The 15,278-nt window shown below is 45.4% G+C and overlaps 2 protein-coding genes across 4 annotated transcripts in view; both read right to left on the reverse strand.

Annotated features, from left to right (window-relative positions):
• The window catches only part of LOC103127729 (saoe class I histocompatibility antigen, A alpha chain-like), a 150,076-nt gene that overhangs the window by 25,582 nt on the left and 109,216 nt on the right, over positions 1–15,278 (reverse strand). The gene's annotated exons all lie outside the window — the stretch shown is intronic.
• The window catches only part of LOC103127735 (class I histocompatibility antigen, Gogo-OKO alpha chain-like), a 39,552-nt gene continuing 31,021 nt past the window's right edge, over positions 6,748–15,278 (reverse strand). Inside the window, exons 3-5 of one of the 2 annotated variants that reach the window (XM_060189208.1) lie at positions 10,142–10,417; positions 8,166–8,441; positions 7,919–8,055 (exon numbers count right to left, since the gene is read on the reverse strand). In XM_060189208.1, coding sequence (XP_060045191.1) covers positions 7,937–8,055; positions 8,166–8,441; positions 10,142–10,417 — 671 coding nt within the window. In that variant the 3' untranslated portion in view covers positions 7,919–7,936. Of the gene's footprint in view, positions 7,061–7,918; positions 8,056–8,165; positions 8,442–10,141; positions 10,418–15,278 lie in introns of those variants that run through there. The other variant, XM_060189207.1, reaches the window with a different exon arrangement.

Here is a 15,278-nt window from a genome sequence, read left to right on the forward strand (position 1 = left end):
CAAGGCATTCGGGGCTTCCAGGAATTTGGCCAGGGGTGGAAGTTACGCCTAGGATTGGGGCACTAATTCCACCAGTGGCCAGAACCACTGCACTTAAAGCAGTCCCCTTTTTGTTTCTCTAGGGCGGCTGCAAAGGCCTGTGCCATGGTAGTTGCCTGATGAGAACTTGATCCATTCTTCTGAGTCACTATTATCCAACAGTCTGGATGTTCATCTTTTAATGCAAGGCACACCTGATGGAAGTCTGGTAGCATTCCATCCCAGATTATGGATTTTGATAAAAGGCGGCAGATGTCTGTGTCAGAAATCTTTCTTTCTAAACCAGATTGTACTCTAGTTATGAACTTAGCTAGTGACTCATCTGACTCCTGGCAGAGGGAGAGAATAGGGGTGGGACTTTCTCCCATAGGAGGCGTCATCCTGTCCCAAGCCTATAAGGCACAGAGGCACACCTGGTCAAAGTAACCGGGTGGAAACCCCAGCTCTGCCTGTTGAATTCCGGTTCCCAAAGACCCATTCCAAACAGAGCCTCAAAATCCCACTCAGGCTGATTTTGACTATTCCTGCAGGATTGCTGCAGGCATTTGTCCCTGAAAAATGCTTCCCATTGAAGGAAAAGTGGGCCTGGAGCATAGCACAAGCTACGTCCCACCAGTCTTGGTGAGTGTTAAGGTTCTGGAAAAGGCCTTGTAAAATAGATATGGTCCATAGAGCATGAACTACATCCTCCTTAATCACCTAATGAAGTTCCTTAAGATTTGTGGGGAAATATGGGTACCACGCCTGAGGTCTCTGTCTATTGGGGGTAACATTTACCAGGATTGTGTGGACTTGCTCTGGAGGAAAAGCTCTGTCACAAAGCCAGCAAAGGTATTAATAGCGGCATAGCGGTGGGGGGGGGGGGGAGCCACAGAAGTGGTGGCAGCAGCTAGAGATGTGTCTGCCTAAAGGGGAACCTCTGGGTGAAATGCAGAGGACTTAGGGTGGGTCAGGATCAGGGCAGGTTTTACTTTCTCTAGAGACCATGTATAGTGTTGGGCAAGCAGAATGACCATCTCCTTTAAGTCTTGGATCGCAGCCTCAAGGTCCCTTAGACTGGCACCGTTTCCCAAATTAGAGTTGCTACTCTCTGTTAAGGAAGTCTTAGAAGGAACTTCCTCAGTCCTTTTAGGAAAGGGCCCTGCATATCTCCTGAATGCTGTGACCATGGTCAAGAGGAACCAAGGTGTGGCCCAGAGAAAAATGTCCCAGAGACAGAGAAACTATCAAAAAAGGAGTAGAGGATTTGGAAATCCTCTTTATAAGGAGGAAGTTTGCCCATGATGGAGGGGTCTCAGGAAAATAAGAAGAGGGAGAAAAAGAACCGCAGTGCCTTTGTAAACACAAGCCTGCGGAGAGCCAAGCATCCATGTACTTACCTGGGTGTCTTCGTAGGTCTGCTGTGTTGTAAGCTGGGGGGGGGGGGTGGCCTGATGCCTGGCTAGTGTGGGGGTGCCTCTTCCTGTGCACGTGCTCTCTGGGTTGGAGAGAACTCGACCAGAGCCAGGCTGGGCAGCTAATGACTCAGTGAGGTGGGAGACAGATGACTCAGGAACCAAACACGTGGTGGAATGGCAATGCAATGTCTATTGATCAGAGAGACAATGCTTTTATAGGATAGAGCCAGAAGTGGCAAGTCAGAAACAGAAATGGCTAGGAAGGGGGTGGAGAAAGACAAAAGGACGCTGCAGGTAGTAACTTCCTTAGCAACTGTTGTGAGGGTTTTAACCAGTGGGATTACTGTTATACTGCAGGCAGGGCAAGTCTTGAGGTAGAAAGAAGATAGATCAAAGGAATGGAATGGGTGGGGATCTTTCAGTGATTATGTAGATAGGCCATAGTATCAGGAATGCAGGATGGAGCAGGGGGAGCTGGCTTAATGCCTGACAAGGGAGAGGGGAACTGTTTCTATGGCTCAGGATCAGATACCTTGTAGACAATAAAAAATAATCACCAGCAGTTCCAGGTGGCACACCTGCTTGAGCACACACATCAAGTGCACAATGACCCCAGTAACCACCTGTAGTACAGGGACAAAGATTTCCGAGTGGTGAAGCCGTGCTGCAGGGGTGTCTCTGTTTCTTGCCATTTCACCCCCATTTCCTCTCAACTTATGGTTGTTTCTATCCAATAAATAAAATAAAGATAATTATTTAAATAATAATTAAAATTATTTCTAATTACAAAAAAACAATAAAAAATCACCACCAAGAGGTGGTGGGGGCCAGATTTTAGGTCCTGGTGCACAATGGTAGAGGATTTTGGCTGGGGGGGAGTGTTGTGCACAATACTGAGAAATATGACACGTGTATCAACAACTATATTTACTATAAACCACTAATACCCCCACCCAAAAAAAGGAAGGCAGGAAAAAAAAATAACTACCATCATCCACTTTCAGGTCACATGTTAGTTGCACTTCTCCCATATGCAAAATAAACTCCCTCCTGCTCAAGCTTCCTGAATGTCTTTCAGGGCAGAACTACTATGAAATCCAGAATTTCCTCAAGTAAATCAGGTCAGGTATGAATGAGGGCATGTAACGAAGTGAAGCATTTCTTTTTTTTTATTTTAAAAGGTAGGTATTTTATTTTAATTTTTAATTTACTATTTATAAAAAGGAAATATTAGCTAAACCATAGGATAAGAGCGGTACAACTTCACACAATTCCCACCACCAGAACTCTGTATCCCATGCCCTCCTCTGATAGTTTTCCTATTCTTTAACCCTCTGGGAGTATGGACACAAGGTCATTGTGGGATGCAGAAGGTTGAATGTCTGGCTTCTGTAACTGGTGAAGCACTTTTGTAGTGCAGTTCCTCAAGGACTGTGGGCTGTGAAGTAGAGGCAGTAACCTGCTCCATGGACCCTAGTATATGATGCAGGGACAGACACAGGACAACTTCTAGACAAAATTGAAAGGGGGGGGGCACAAAGCACAAAACACAGTTAACCAAATTGAAATGTGTCATTTCCTGCCCAGTCCCTCAATCATTAATATTCTAACCTAGAATGTGTACTGTCTTCCATGTTAAGGGAATCCTACATGTGCTTGGGTGCAGAGAACACCTCCCTCCACAGCCAGGAAGTCACTTTCATGAACATTCCTGCAGCTGGACATGGTGTGAGGCTCCACCACTCAGGCCACCACATGCTGGACTCTGACTAGGATGTGGTGATGTGTAATGACCGGGGCTCTGCAGAGCGCATTAGGCAAAATAGTGTGAGAGACAGCTTCCTAGTAACAGGATTCAGTGTCAGCACCACTGGTGTCAGTGGTGTGAGCAGTGACATCTGTGGCAGCAGCTGAGATAGTGGCTCCCCATAGGTTCTGGAGTGAGTTGTGCATTCTCTTCCTGAATGCTGAGCCTTGAGCTGTTCTCTGGCTCTCCCCCACCCCCAATGAAATGAGCCTCCCCACCTCTGTATCACGACATACATATATACATCTATGTGTGTCTAATGTATATTCCATATAGATCCCAAACCATGCCATTTTCTATATAATATATACTCTATCAAGCATTTTAAAATATACACAAGGACCAAAGACATTTTTTATTGTGGAAATGATTTACAAGATATTTATTGTCACAATGACCAGGTATATTTTACATCTATGTATTCAACCCTTTAACACATTACAATTAGAAAAAAATTGACTGTGTCCTTTACACTAGGAAGTAAGAGATACACCTAGGGAATAGATTCAGAAGTTCTTTATGCTGAACTGGTAATCATTTCCTAATTTTTACCTTTCTACTCCTCACAGTAAAATAAAAATATCTTACTAAACTTGTCTTATTTTTTTTCAGTACAAAACCAACACTTAAATGTGAATTTAAGACATCTCCTATCCCTGAGCACACTGAAAAATAACTTCAGTGATTGCAAATCTGTCTGAGCCCAGAGTTGCTTTTGAATTTGCTACTTTGAGCTTTTTTCCAACACCACTGAGTGGAGAGTGCAGGTGTATCTTAATTTTCCAAGCCTCATGGGTGAGGCTGACACACTATATCAACTGGAAATCTAGTTATATTCTTGCTACATTTTTGAAACCCAGGGCATCAGCAATTGCCTTGTAATGAAGACAGGAAAAGGTGCAGTCTACTCCAGCTTTCTGAATCTTTTTTTACAAGATACAAAATGACTACTGTGCTCAGTAAAGTTTGAATATACCTTCCAGGAACAGTGTCAGAACTGTTCTTGCTGTGTGGTCCGAGCAGAGCCACCAGCACTGTTCAGCATTTAGCCCAGTTCCTGTCTCATAGTAAAAGTCCTTTGATGAACTCGTTCATTCTCAAGTATTTATTTGTTATTTATATAGGTCACCTTTCAAATCTACTATTTGGAGACAGATCATCAAAATTCCAGAATTACCCACTTGTTAACATCATTAACCTTTCTAATACATCTCAGCTTCAACTTTCCTAAGTGCAATACCTATGAACCATGTTTTCAAGTAACTTCTTCCAGAGCCTTCCCTATCTCCACTGAAGGAATTTCATATTTCTATTTGCACAGACTAAATTGTGCATGTTTTCCTGGACTTCTCTTTTCCATAACCCAGACTGAATCCTTAGAAAACACTGAGATACGTGTGTGTGTGTGTGTGTGTGTGTGTGTGTGTAATCCAATCACTCTTTTGTTCTTGCTCTCACATCCTAGATGAAGAAGCAGCCATAATCTCCACTCCAGAATCTGCACTAGTTTTCTAGTTTTTCCACAGGTCCCATGTTCACCATGTCTCTCAGTTAGAAACAGTAGTTGGACTGGTGCTCTGAAGAGAAATTGTTTCAGACTATATTTTTGTAAACTCTGTCTTGTAACTACACATTTCATTGAGAGGGAAACAAAACAAACCCCCTTCTAATATACCCAGAGACCTGCATGGCCTGGGTGCACATGGGCCTCACTAAAGTTCCTCTCTGCTCCAGCCACATCAGTCTCCTCCCTGCCCTCCCTTCCCTTCCCCTTCCCCGGATCACACACTCTCCAGCCCTAGTTCATTATCACTGAGCCAGCCTTTGCTGGGAAGGACTTCTCACAGAGATTCTTGAGGGTAAGTCCTCATGTCTTTTAAGCCTTTCTCAAAGGTCAGATTCTCAGGGAAGATACACTAACACCTTAGGAAAATAGCCCTCTTCCCTGTCCCCACACACTTACACTCTAGATCACATCTCTACATCACAATACATGATAACTTCTGTCTTTATATACACCCATCTTAGTCCCAGGCTGCAGCATTCCCACTAGAATATAAGCTACACAGAAGCAAAAGTCTTGTATGTCTCCAGTTCACTGAAATTTCCTAGATCCAATGAATGTCATAGGAATGAGTGTGGGGTATAGAGCCCCTCTCTAATCTGGAGGCAGTGTCTGCATTAGTCAGCCTCAGGCCACAGGGTCTCTGCTGGCAGCTATAGCACAATGTGCACTAATGTCAGCTCCACTTTCCTCAGCAGGGCTGTTTTCCATCCTCAACTTCCTCTCCATTTACCACTCTCCAGCCCTCCTGCATACAGCACACAGAACAGTTTTCTCTACAGAAAAGAGGATCCTAGGATTATGGGGCCTATTGATTAATTATTGTGAATACAATGAGGACTCTAGAAATCTTTAAGTTTGGTTTGAGCCAGCTCCCAGTTGAGGACAGGGAGCAAGACAGCCTGTAGAGAAGATAGAAATCCTATAGGGACACCTGATGAAGATGAGAAAGTATATGATTCCTTCAGTCTGACAATGTCTGAATGTGGATCTTTAAAGAAATGTTGGGGAAAATATGGGAAGAGTAATCCATGGTAGTTCTAGGATGGTAAGACCAGGATGACTAAAAAGCCCTATTCTGATATTGTTGCAGGGGCCACCATCGTTCTTGTGAGAACTACAAGTAAGAAGCCTCCTACTACTGTCAAAACATGAGGACACACAGAAAAGAATGAAATGAATTTTTCCACTAGGAAAGAGCCTCAGATTTTTTTTCACCAGAATTATCACTGGATGTCAGTGGTATTTCCTTTTTGTTTTGTTTTTTCTTTTTTACATCACTGGGCAGAAATAAATTGTGTAATTAGAGAAAAACAGAGGGGGAGAGAGGCGTGTGTAGTCATTGCTTCACAAGGAATGAAGTTTCCTCTCTGCAGGAGAGGACAGGAAGCTAGAAGCCAGGACCTTCTGCATGTTAGCATGTGCAGTAACAAGGTGCATCACCATCCAGCCCCAAGTCTCAATTTTTACAGATATAACAATCACTCAAAGACTGTGCTGGGCACCACAACGGCCTGACCTGGTCATACAAAACCCATGATGCCCATTGTCATGGAGTCAGGACATGGGCCCAGCAGTGAATGGCTGAGTCCTTGTGATCACAGGTCTTGGTGGCACAAAGTTCGACTGAAGAAACTGGGACAAGGAATGGGACGAAATGACCCACTTCAAAGAATGGCCACATCAAAGCCACTTGGCACTGAGCACTGACTAGACTCAGACCCATCCATGCTCAGTTCCTCATAGCCTTCTGCCACCCTCATCTGCAACAGGTACAACACAACAATCATGGAAATTTTGGAAACTTCTGGTGCTTCCATTTATTTTTTTCTCTCAAATTTTAGGAATATACTTCTGTATTCAGTCATGGGCCCCACAAAACTAAAATTTAAAATAGCCCATTCTTTTACAACCCTCTCTGAAATAAAGGAAAGAACAAATGCAAACCTGTATTCTCATTTTTATGTGCCATTCTTAATTGGAAATTAGCAAGCAAACAGGGATATAATGTAGCAGACCCACCTCCCAGGGAGCAGGAAAGTGGTCAGGGAAGAGAACACAGGTCAGCTGGGGAAAGGGGTGCTGGAGGGTGGGTAAGGTGGCTCACTCTCCCCACAGCCTCACACGATGTCAAAGCAATACGGACATTTTGAGATGCACTTAGCAGAAAGGGAATCAGTAGATTTTCATGTCACAAAGCAGGGGTGTGAAGAAGTCCTTCAATTCAGTCCCATGGAAGACAGCTGCCTAATACTGTGAAAGAAAACAATAAAGTCAGCTGTGTTGAGTCACAGTAATGGCAACATTCTGAACAGAATGTTGCATGTTCAAAACATCCCATCTAAAGAATTTCCACAACCCAGTCCTGTCTCCTTTGCTCCATACCCTTCTCACATCAAGTCTCCTCACCTTTGTGCAGTGGAAGAAATGCATCAGATCCCTGGGCACTGTCAGTGTCTGTGGGACAACAACAAATGGCAGGTCATCCATGACTGGTGACACCACAGGAGAAACATGGGGTGTGACTGCCCTCCATGGACTCCCATCTATGTCAGCTCAAGGGTCTCCAGGACCACACACCCCCATTCTTACTTGCAGCCGATTTGTAGATCCCTCCTTTTCCTCCTGTGGGAAGAAAACAGGACTTGAGAGGTCAGGGAGAGGACTGGGTCAGGAGATTCTAGAGAAACGCCATGGTCTCTGACCAGAAGGGAGTCTCTAGATCTGTGAGGAGAACCAGGACAGAATCAAAAAACACAAAGAAAGAGATGTCCTCCATCTCCCCACCCCTGTCACAATAATATTCCTATAATCAAAATTCCATCAAGAAAGTGATACTGGAGTTGGGGATAAATATAAAGTATAAGAGAGAGAAAGGAGGTGTTGGTGGATGAGACAAATCTCCTCTTAGAGGTCTCTCCTCAGCAGGAACATCCCCTGTGACTTCTGACTGCTGGACATCAGGACCCATCACCAGAATTGCCAACGTGAAAAGTATCCCTTTCATTTTCACAAATGCTTCACAACAAAGAGTGTCAGCAAATCAGACAGACAACATACAACAGCACCCCCACTAGTGAAGCACAGCAAACTGGGAGCCTAGAAAGCTCAGAACCATTCAGCCCTTTCCTATCTGACTTGTTTCTTGCTCCACATCACAGCTCCCACCACAGCTCCAAGGACACAGAGAAGAACAGCAACAGCTACCGCAATGCCAATGATGAGGGCAGAGGACTGAGAGGTTGGCTCTGTGAAGGAAAGTGAAAGGCCCAACTTTCAGACTTGCTCTTTATTTTCTGAGGGTGTCCAGAGGACTTTGCATTCTCTCACAAGTTCAGCCCCTCACAACTGCCCTTACCCCATGTCAGGGTGCGGGGCTCGGGCAGCCCCTCATGCTGCACCCGGCAGGTGTATCTCTGCTCCTGTCCAGAAGGCACCATCACAGCTGCCCACTTCTGGAAGCTTCCATCTCCTCCAGGCCTGGTTTCCACAAACTTCATCTCCTGGGTCATGTCCTCCCCATCTCGCTGCCAGGTCAAGCTGATCTCCACAGGGTAGAAGCCCAGGGCCCAGCACCTCAGGGTAACTTCACCCTCAGCGTTGGGGTGGCGAGTTATGCGTGTCTCTGGGGGATCTGAGTGGGAAGACGCATAAAATCCACACTCAGGTCACCCACGCAGGCCAAGGTGACGACCCTCTGAATAGACGATTCATTTTGAAAACTAAGCTTCAAACCCAGACTGGACATGGAGGACAACCTCCTATTCCCTGCAAAGCCCTGAAAGGTGCCTTGGGCAGGAGACCGCGGGTCTCTAAGGGGCACAGCAACCCAGGCATCCTGATTTGGGAGGAGGGTGGGACTCAGAGAAGCTCAGCCAGGCCTCCACAGTCTCTCAGAGTAGAACACAGTCGGGAGAGAGCCCTGGCTCCCTAGGTGGCCTGGGGCAGGGACCTGTGGGGAGTGTCAGGGAGGATCTGCCCTCCTCCTCCAGGGCAGGAGTCCACTGGTCCATGAGGTCGCTGTGACAGAACACGGCAGCCCAGGGGTTCCTGGCTCTTCAGGTCTCAGTCAGGCAGCTGTGGACACTGACTCCGTGGTCTGTGCTTTGGAGTGTAGGAACTGAGCAAAAAGTAATAAATGTAAAATGGTTTATAAATGTTGGGACTATGTGTCAGCTTGATAGAGCTTAGGGAGAACTCCCCCATCCTTGGATGGAGGTCTGAGAAGATACCCTCTTGGTTAGTCTCTCTCAACTGAGGTGAGTAAAAGGGGAGAAACTCAGACTGAGTTCTTTCCTTCTTGACTCTCAGGCCCACAGAAACCCCAATACTTCTCTCCATTAACTGTAGGTCACATGGCCGCCTACTTTAAAGATTCACTTACTCAAAGTCACCTTACCTTCTGATCACAGAGAACACACCTTATCACACACTCCATCATACACCTCAGACCCTAGACAAGAGAAACTCCAAATTATATGGCCTTTTGATATCCATCTTCTCTCTGTCTCACCCTACTGGTTTAACCCCTATGCTTCTCTCAAAAATACCTTTGGATAATTAAGTTGCTTGTGTCATGGAGAATAACTGTCTTGTATCTCATCAATTCCTGTTATACCAGCCCCATAAGGGCAAGCTGACCTTTAAGAAACCTGTAGTTTCTGACATATTTCAATAATTCCCTTTGTTTGGTTTTCTACTTAGCTCATGTCCACCTGCTAACAAACGAGATCTGAGCACGCGGCAGTCTCCCTGGTGTCTTTAATTTGTGTCGTCCCTTGCATGAGCGAGAAAAGAACTGGTCTGTTACCTTTCCCCTGGAGATCACCCCGGCAGAGACCCCAACATATAAATAGACAAATGAACCTAGACTCAGGCAATCCAAGGATTAAGAAAGCAATTACAAGACAGGCCTGGGAGTCTCCAAGGCTGGAGATAAATACAAGGGCAGACTCTGAGAAAACAGCCTGGGAACTTGGAGTCAGGAAAAAGAGGTAACTCCAAGGACAAAAAAGACCCCTTCCCCTTCCCTGCACCTGTGGTCTATAGATGTAAAACTGTCATGTAACCACATTGTGTAGCTGAACCTTGTCATGTAGCCATGTAATCTGAAATGTATATAAACCTTAATAGGACTTGGGTACAGGGTCGATTACCAGAGAGCTGGAGTGTCAGCCCTCGCTAACTCGACCCTAGCCGGCTAGAAAACAATAAAGGCTCTCTGCTTCTACATCTCCTTTGGTTCCTTGTGGATTTCTTTATATCAGGGACCCAGGTACAACAGGAGGAGCTCCACCCGCCCGAGGGGATCCCAGGCGACTCCCGGTCTCTCACCTGCACGCAGCAGCGTCTCCTTCCCCATCTGCAGGTGTTTCTGCAGCCATTCCACGCACTCCACCTCCAGGTAGGCTCTCAGGTGCTCAGCATCAGCTGCCGCCTCCCACTTGTGCTTGGTGATCTGAGCTGCTGTGTCCGCTGAGGTCCAGGAGCGCAGGTCGTCATTCAGGGCGATGTAATCAGCGCCATCATAGCTGTGCTGACTGTAGCCTCGGAGGAGGCTGCCATCTGGCCCCACGTCGCAGCCGGACATCACCTTGAGGGTGTGAGCCCCTGCCCCGCGCCCAGAGATCAATCCTGAACTGAAAGCGGAACGGGCTCCCGCCCCGCGGGCTCCTCCCAGGTGGTGGGGGGGATCCCCTGCCCTCGGTGACCTCTGACCCGAGACCCCGATCCGGGGGAGGGGACCTGCACCCAGGGCCTCGCTCACCTCCGGCGTTCTGGTTGTAGTAGCCGCGCAGGGTGTTCAGGAATAAAAGTAGTTTTATGTTTGTATCATTCCACAACAAATATTAAAACTCATTTCATGTTACTTTTCAGAAAAGTGAGTTTCTGGAAGTAGATGAGTGAGAAGTGAGTGCATCACTGGCAACTGTCAAAATCTTGTCTGTCTCATTAACAGATAGCTGGATTTTCACATATTCCTCTGCACTCTACCTGTTATTTTGGTTGAACTATAAGGGAAAAACATAAAGCTTCACCCAAATATGTAGTAGTAGTCTATTCAGCAACCTTTATTTATTTATTCAGATAAATGTATATTTTCAAGTTTGATACTAAATTGAAAGTAGACAAGTGGTGGCATCTCCAAGTGAACTTGAAGAGTAAAAACTCAAACAATGTCATTAATTATTTCTTGTTCTTTTATATTAATGTCATGGAACTATCTTACATATTTACTATAGCAACACTTTGTTTTAAAGTACTGCATTGACTCACTAGGCCATATACATCTTTAAGTGTGGACTACATTGGTATCAAATTACACACACACACACACACACACACACACACACACACACACACACACACTCTTCTGGTTCTGGGTAGAGGCTCTTGCAGTAGAGGCTACATTCCCATGCATGAAGATCAAACTTCAAATCCCTGACACTCCCCCGTAGGCTAAAAATTCCATTATCCTGTGGTGCAGTGCTGTACATGTCTCTACCCTCTCTCTCTCTTCCCCTGCTTCCTTCTCTATCTTCCTCTCACCTTCTCGCAATGAATAGAAAGACTAAAAAGCAAGAAAAAAGGAAGGAAGAAATAAAAGGTAAAGTGGGGACTGGGAGGTGGGGCATCTAGTAGAGTGTGGATGTTACAATACACCAGGACTCAGGTTCAAGCCTCTAACCTCCACTTGCAAGGAGAAAGCTTCATGAGCAGGAAAGCAGTACTGTAGGTCTCTCTCTCTCTATTTATCTCCCCCTTCTCTATTTCTCTCTGTCTTTATGCAAAGTAAATAAATGTAAAAAAGAAAACGAAAACAAAAAAGATAGCTTCCAAAATGGTGGCAGAATCCTGTAGACAATGAACTCTAGCAAAATTCTGGTGGCTATAAGTAAATAAATCAACAAATAAATCACACTTGTTTTTATCTTAACATGGGTTCTAATAGAAAAGTTAGTTAGTATTGAGAAGAAAGGTCAGCCCATTAAAGTCTTAACTTACTTGAGTCCCCAAGGCAGCAAATTCAATCCCCAGAACCACCATCACAAGCCAGAGCTGAGCAGTGCGCTGCTTCTCTCACCCTTTCCCTCCCTAGTCTCATCCTCTCTATCATAACTTGCAGACTAAAAGTGTGATCACAGAAATTAATGTTTTAAGAGATAGAATACTAATTTTTTCCTACTAAAAGATGGTACAGATGGAAAAGAAATGGAAAGCAGGAGAGAATATCTGTAAGAATATCAGCCTTCCATTAGGAACTTGCCATCATCATAAAGCAGCAGTATTAGGAACTGCCCCACTCTGAACGGAGGCTGGGTCATCCTGCCCCACCACTCAGGGAAGACTAGGCCTTAGATGAGTGCAGCCTGGAAGGTTCCCAGCTGTGGCAGTGAACTGAGAGCTCAGAACAACATGGACTCTGAGGTTCCACAGGCTTCTGTGCTAACTATAAATAAATATGGGCCCTGGATCAGGTGTAGGAGGTAACCAGTCAATTTTATTCATATATATTTTTCAAAATTAGGAACTACTCTCTGCCCTAATCCAATTTTCTAGCCCTTTTCTCCACTCTACCATCATATTCTAGGACATATTCTATTTTTGTCCAACTCCATGCTAGCTATCAAACTCCAGCAGAAACTACCATGGTTGTGGACCTCTATGAACATGCCTAAAATGGACTTCTTAGCTTCTTTTCACCTTATGATCCCTATTCTCATCTGCTCTGTTTCTACTTTTTTGTTTCCTGATCATTGATCGTTTTGGGATGTTTTATATCTTGCCACCTCCAGCCTCTAAGTTGCAGACACTCTCATGATTCCATTCTGACTACCCTGGGCAGATGACTTCACCAATCTGTCCTGAAACCTCACCTCTCCAGAGCCCTACCTCACAAGGGAAAGATAGAAACAGACTGGGGGAGACCTGCAGAGTAGATGTCAGGCACACACAATACCTAGTAAAGTCATGGCCCCTTGGAATATACCCAAAATAGACCTACTATCTTTTTTCCAAAAGGAAGACTCCAAATCTTCATCTTCAGTATTCTTGCCTTTAGGGTCACGATTAGTCAATAGTTTGTTCTACTTTATGTCTTAATTCTGTTTTAGCCACCAGGTTCCAGATGATACCATGATGCCAACTGGACATCCCTGGGGAGATGACCCCACCATGTGTCCTGGAGCCCTGCCTCCCCAGATCCCTGCCCGACGGGGGAAAGAGAGAGACAGGCTGGGAATATGGATCAACCTGCCAATGCCCATGTTCAGCCAGACCTTCCACATTCTGCACCCCACAATGATCCTGGGTCCATACTCCCAGAGAGATAAAGAATAGGGAAGATATCAAGGAAGGGGATTGGATATGGAGCTTTGGGGGTGGACACTGTGTGGGAATGTACCCCTCTTATCCTATAGTCAGGATATTTCCATTTTATAAATGAAAATTTAAAAAAAGAAAGAGGCTGGGGATATGGATCGACCTGCCAATGACCACACCCAACAGAGAAGCAATTAAAGAAGCCAGAACTCCCTCCTTCTGCACCTCAACAATAATTTTGATCCATATCCCCAATGGTGCAGAAATGATAGGAGGAAGATGACCAGAGTGCTCTGAACTCCAACTCCTCAGAACCCAGAGAGAGAAGAAGAATGATGATGGGACATTTGGATGTAGTAACAGGTCTATGTGTGACTTGGAAAGGAAAAGAACATGGAACCATAGGGAGAAAAAAGGCAAATACATACAAATATACATAGATAGTTGTGGTCCAGTGTTGGGTAGTTGCCACCTCCCCCTGGCTTCTGCTTAACCATATGCCTATATAGGGATTTTACTGATCCAAAGCTTTGGTCTATTTACATAAATCACTTTTACATAAAGCACTCCAGGGCATTGGTGGTTCTATGATAGGATTCTCTCCTGCTCCACCCCCTCCTTGTCACACACTGATCCCTTCTTTGTCACACTCTGATTTTCACCAGTCACTTTTCTCTCCACCCTCTCTATATCACATCCTGTTTCCACCCTACTTGGAGAGTATAAAAACAGCTGCTCTTCTGATTAAAGACACTTGGAAATTGCTTTCTGGCTCCGAGAGTTCCAGAGTGTATCTCCTGCGGAAGTTGGTGCAAGCACGAGTTCCTGATCCCTCTCCCACACAGCAGCCTAGATCAGCTCCAGTTGAGTTCTCTCCAACCCAGAGAGCACTAGCTCGGGAAGAAGTACCCTCAGGCTATCCCGGCATCTGGCGCCTGAACAGGGACCCGTAAGCAGCAGATTTACAAGAAGACATCTTAGATAAGTACACAGCTTTTGGGTATCTGCAATATTGTGTTAAGGCACTGTGATTTTTTTTTCTTTCTTATTGTTTTCCTGAGATCTCTCCACCATGGAAAATCTTTTCCAAATCCTGCATTCTTTTTCCAGTATACAATTTTTATATATCTGGGACATTTTTCTTGGGGCTTCACCTTATATCCTGTTGATCATCATAGCAGCTTTTAAGGGATATATAGGGCAACCTCTCAAAAGGCTTAAGAAACTAGAGGCTGAGGTCCAAGAGATAAAGGAAGTAATCATAGAACTTAACCAGCGCCTTAAAAACAAGAAGAAGCAAAGGCCTGTCGTGATCTTGACCCACCCTAATTCCTCTGCATCTTGCCCTGAGGCCCCTATTTTGGCAGACACGTGTCCGAATTCTCCTTTGGACTCCACAGCCACTTCTTCGGCCACCCCCATTTTGGAAGAAACGTGTCCAGAACCTCCTGCTGCCTCCACGGCTGCTTCTTCACCCACCCCTGTTTTGATAGACACATGTCCGAATTCTCTTGTAGCCTCCAAAACCACTTCTTCGGCCACTTGTCCAGAAGCTTCCACTTTGGTGACTCCTCCTACCGCTACACACTTATCAGAGCAAGTCCACACATTTCCGGTCAATGTTGCCCCCAATAGACAAAAACCTCGGGCCTGGTATCCATATTCCGCCACAGATCTGAAGGAACTACGCCAGGCTATCAAAGATGACGGTGTTCATGCCCCATGGACCAGGTCCATTTTACAAGGCCTGCTTCAGAACCTTAATACCCCTCAAGATTGGAGAGATGTGACTCGTGCTACGCTCCCAGGCCCCCTCTTCCTGCAATGGGAGGCATTCTTTCGCGACGAATGTTTACAACAATCGCGGAAAAATATTCAAAATCAGCCAGAGGGTAATTTTGATGCATTGTTTGGAACAGGCCAATTAGAAACAGGGATTCAACAGGCAGAAGCCAAGTTTCCAGCGGGGTATTTTGATCAAGTACGCCTGTGTGCATTAAAAGCATGGGAGCGATTAACACCACCCATGGGAACAGCCTCAGCCCCCATGCTCTCCCTGCAACAAGAACCTGATGAATCCCTCGCTAAATTCATTGCCAGGGTCCAGTCGAGTTTGGAAAGGAAGATTTATAATCCTGACGCTCGTTTT

The sequence above is a fragment of the Erinaceus europaeus genome, chromosome 4, assembly GCF_950295315.1.
Source record: "Erinaceus europaeus chromosome 4, mEriEur2.1, whole genome shotgun sequence".
In the NCBI taxonomy this organism is placed as follows: Eukaryota; Metazoa; Chordata; class Mammalia; order Eulipotyphla; family Erinaceidae; genus Erinaceus; species Erinaceus europaeus.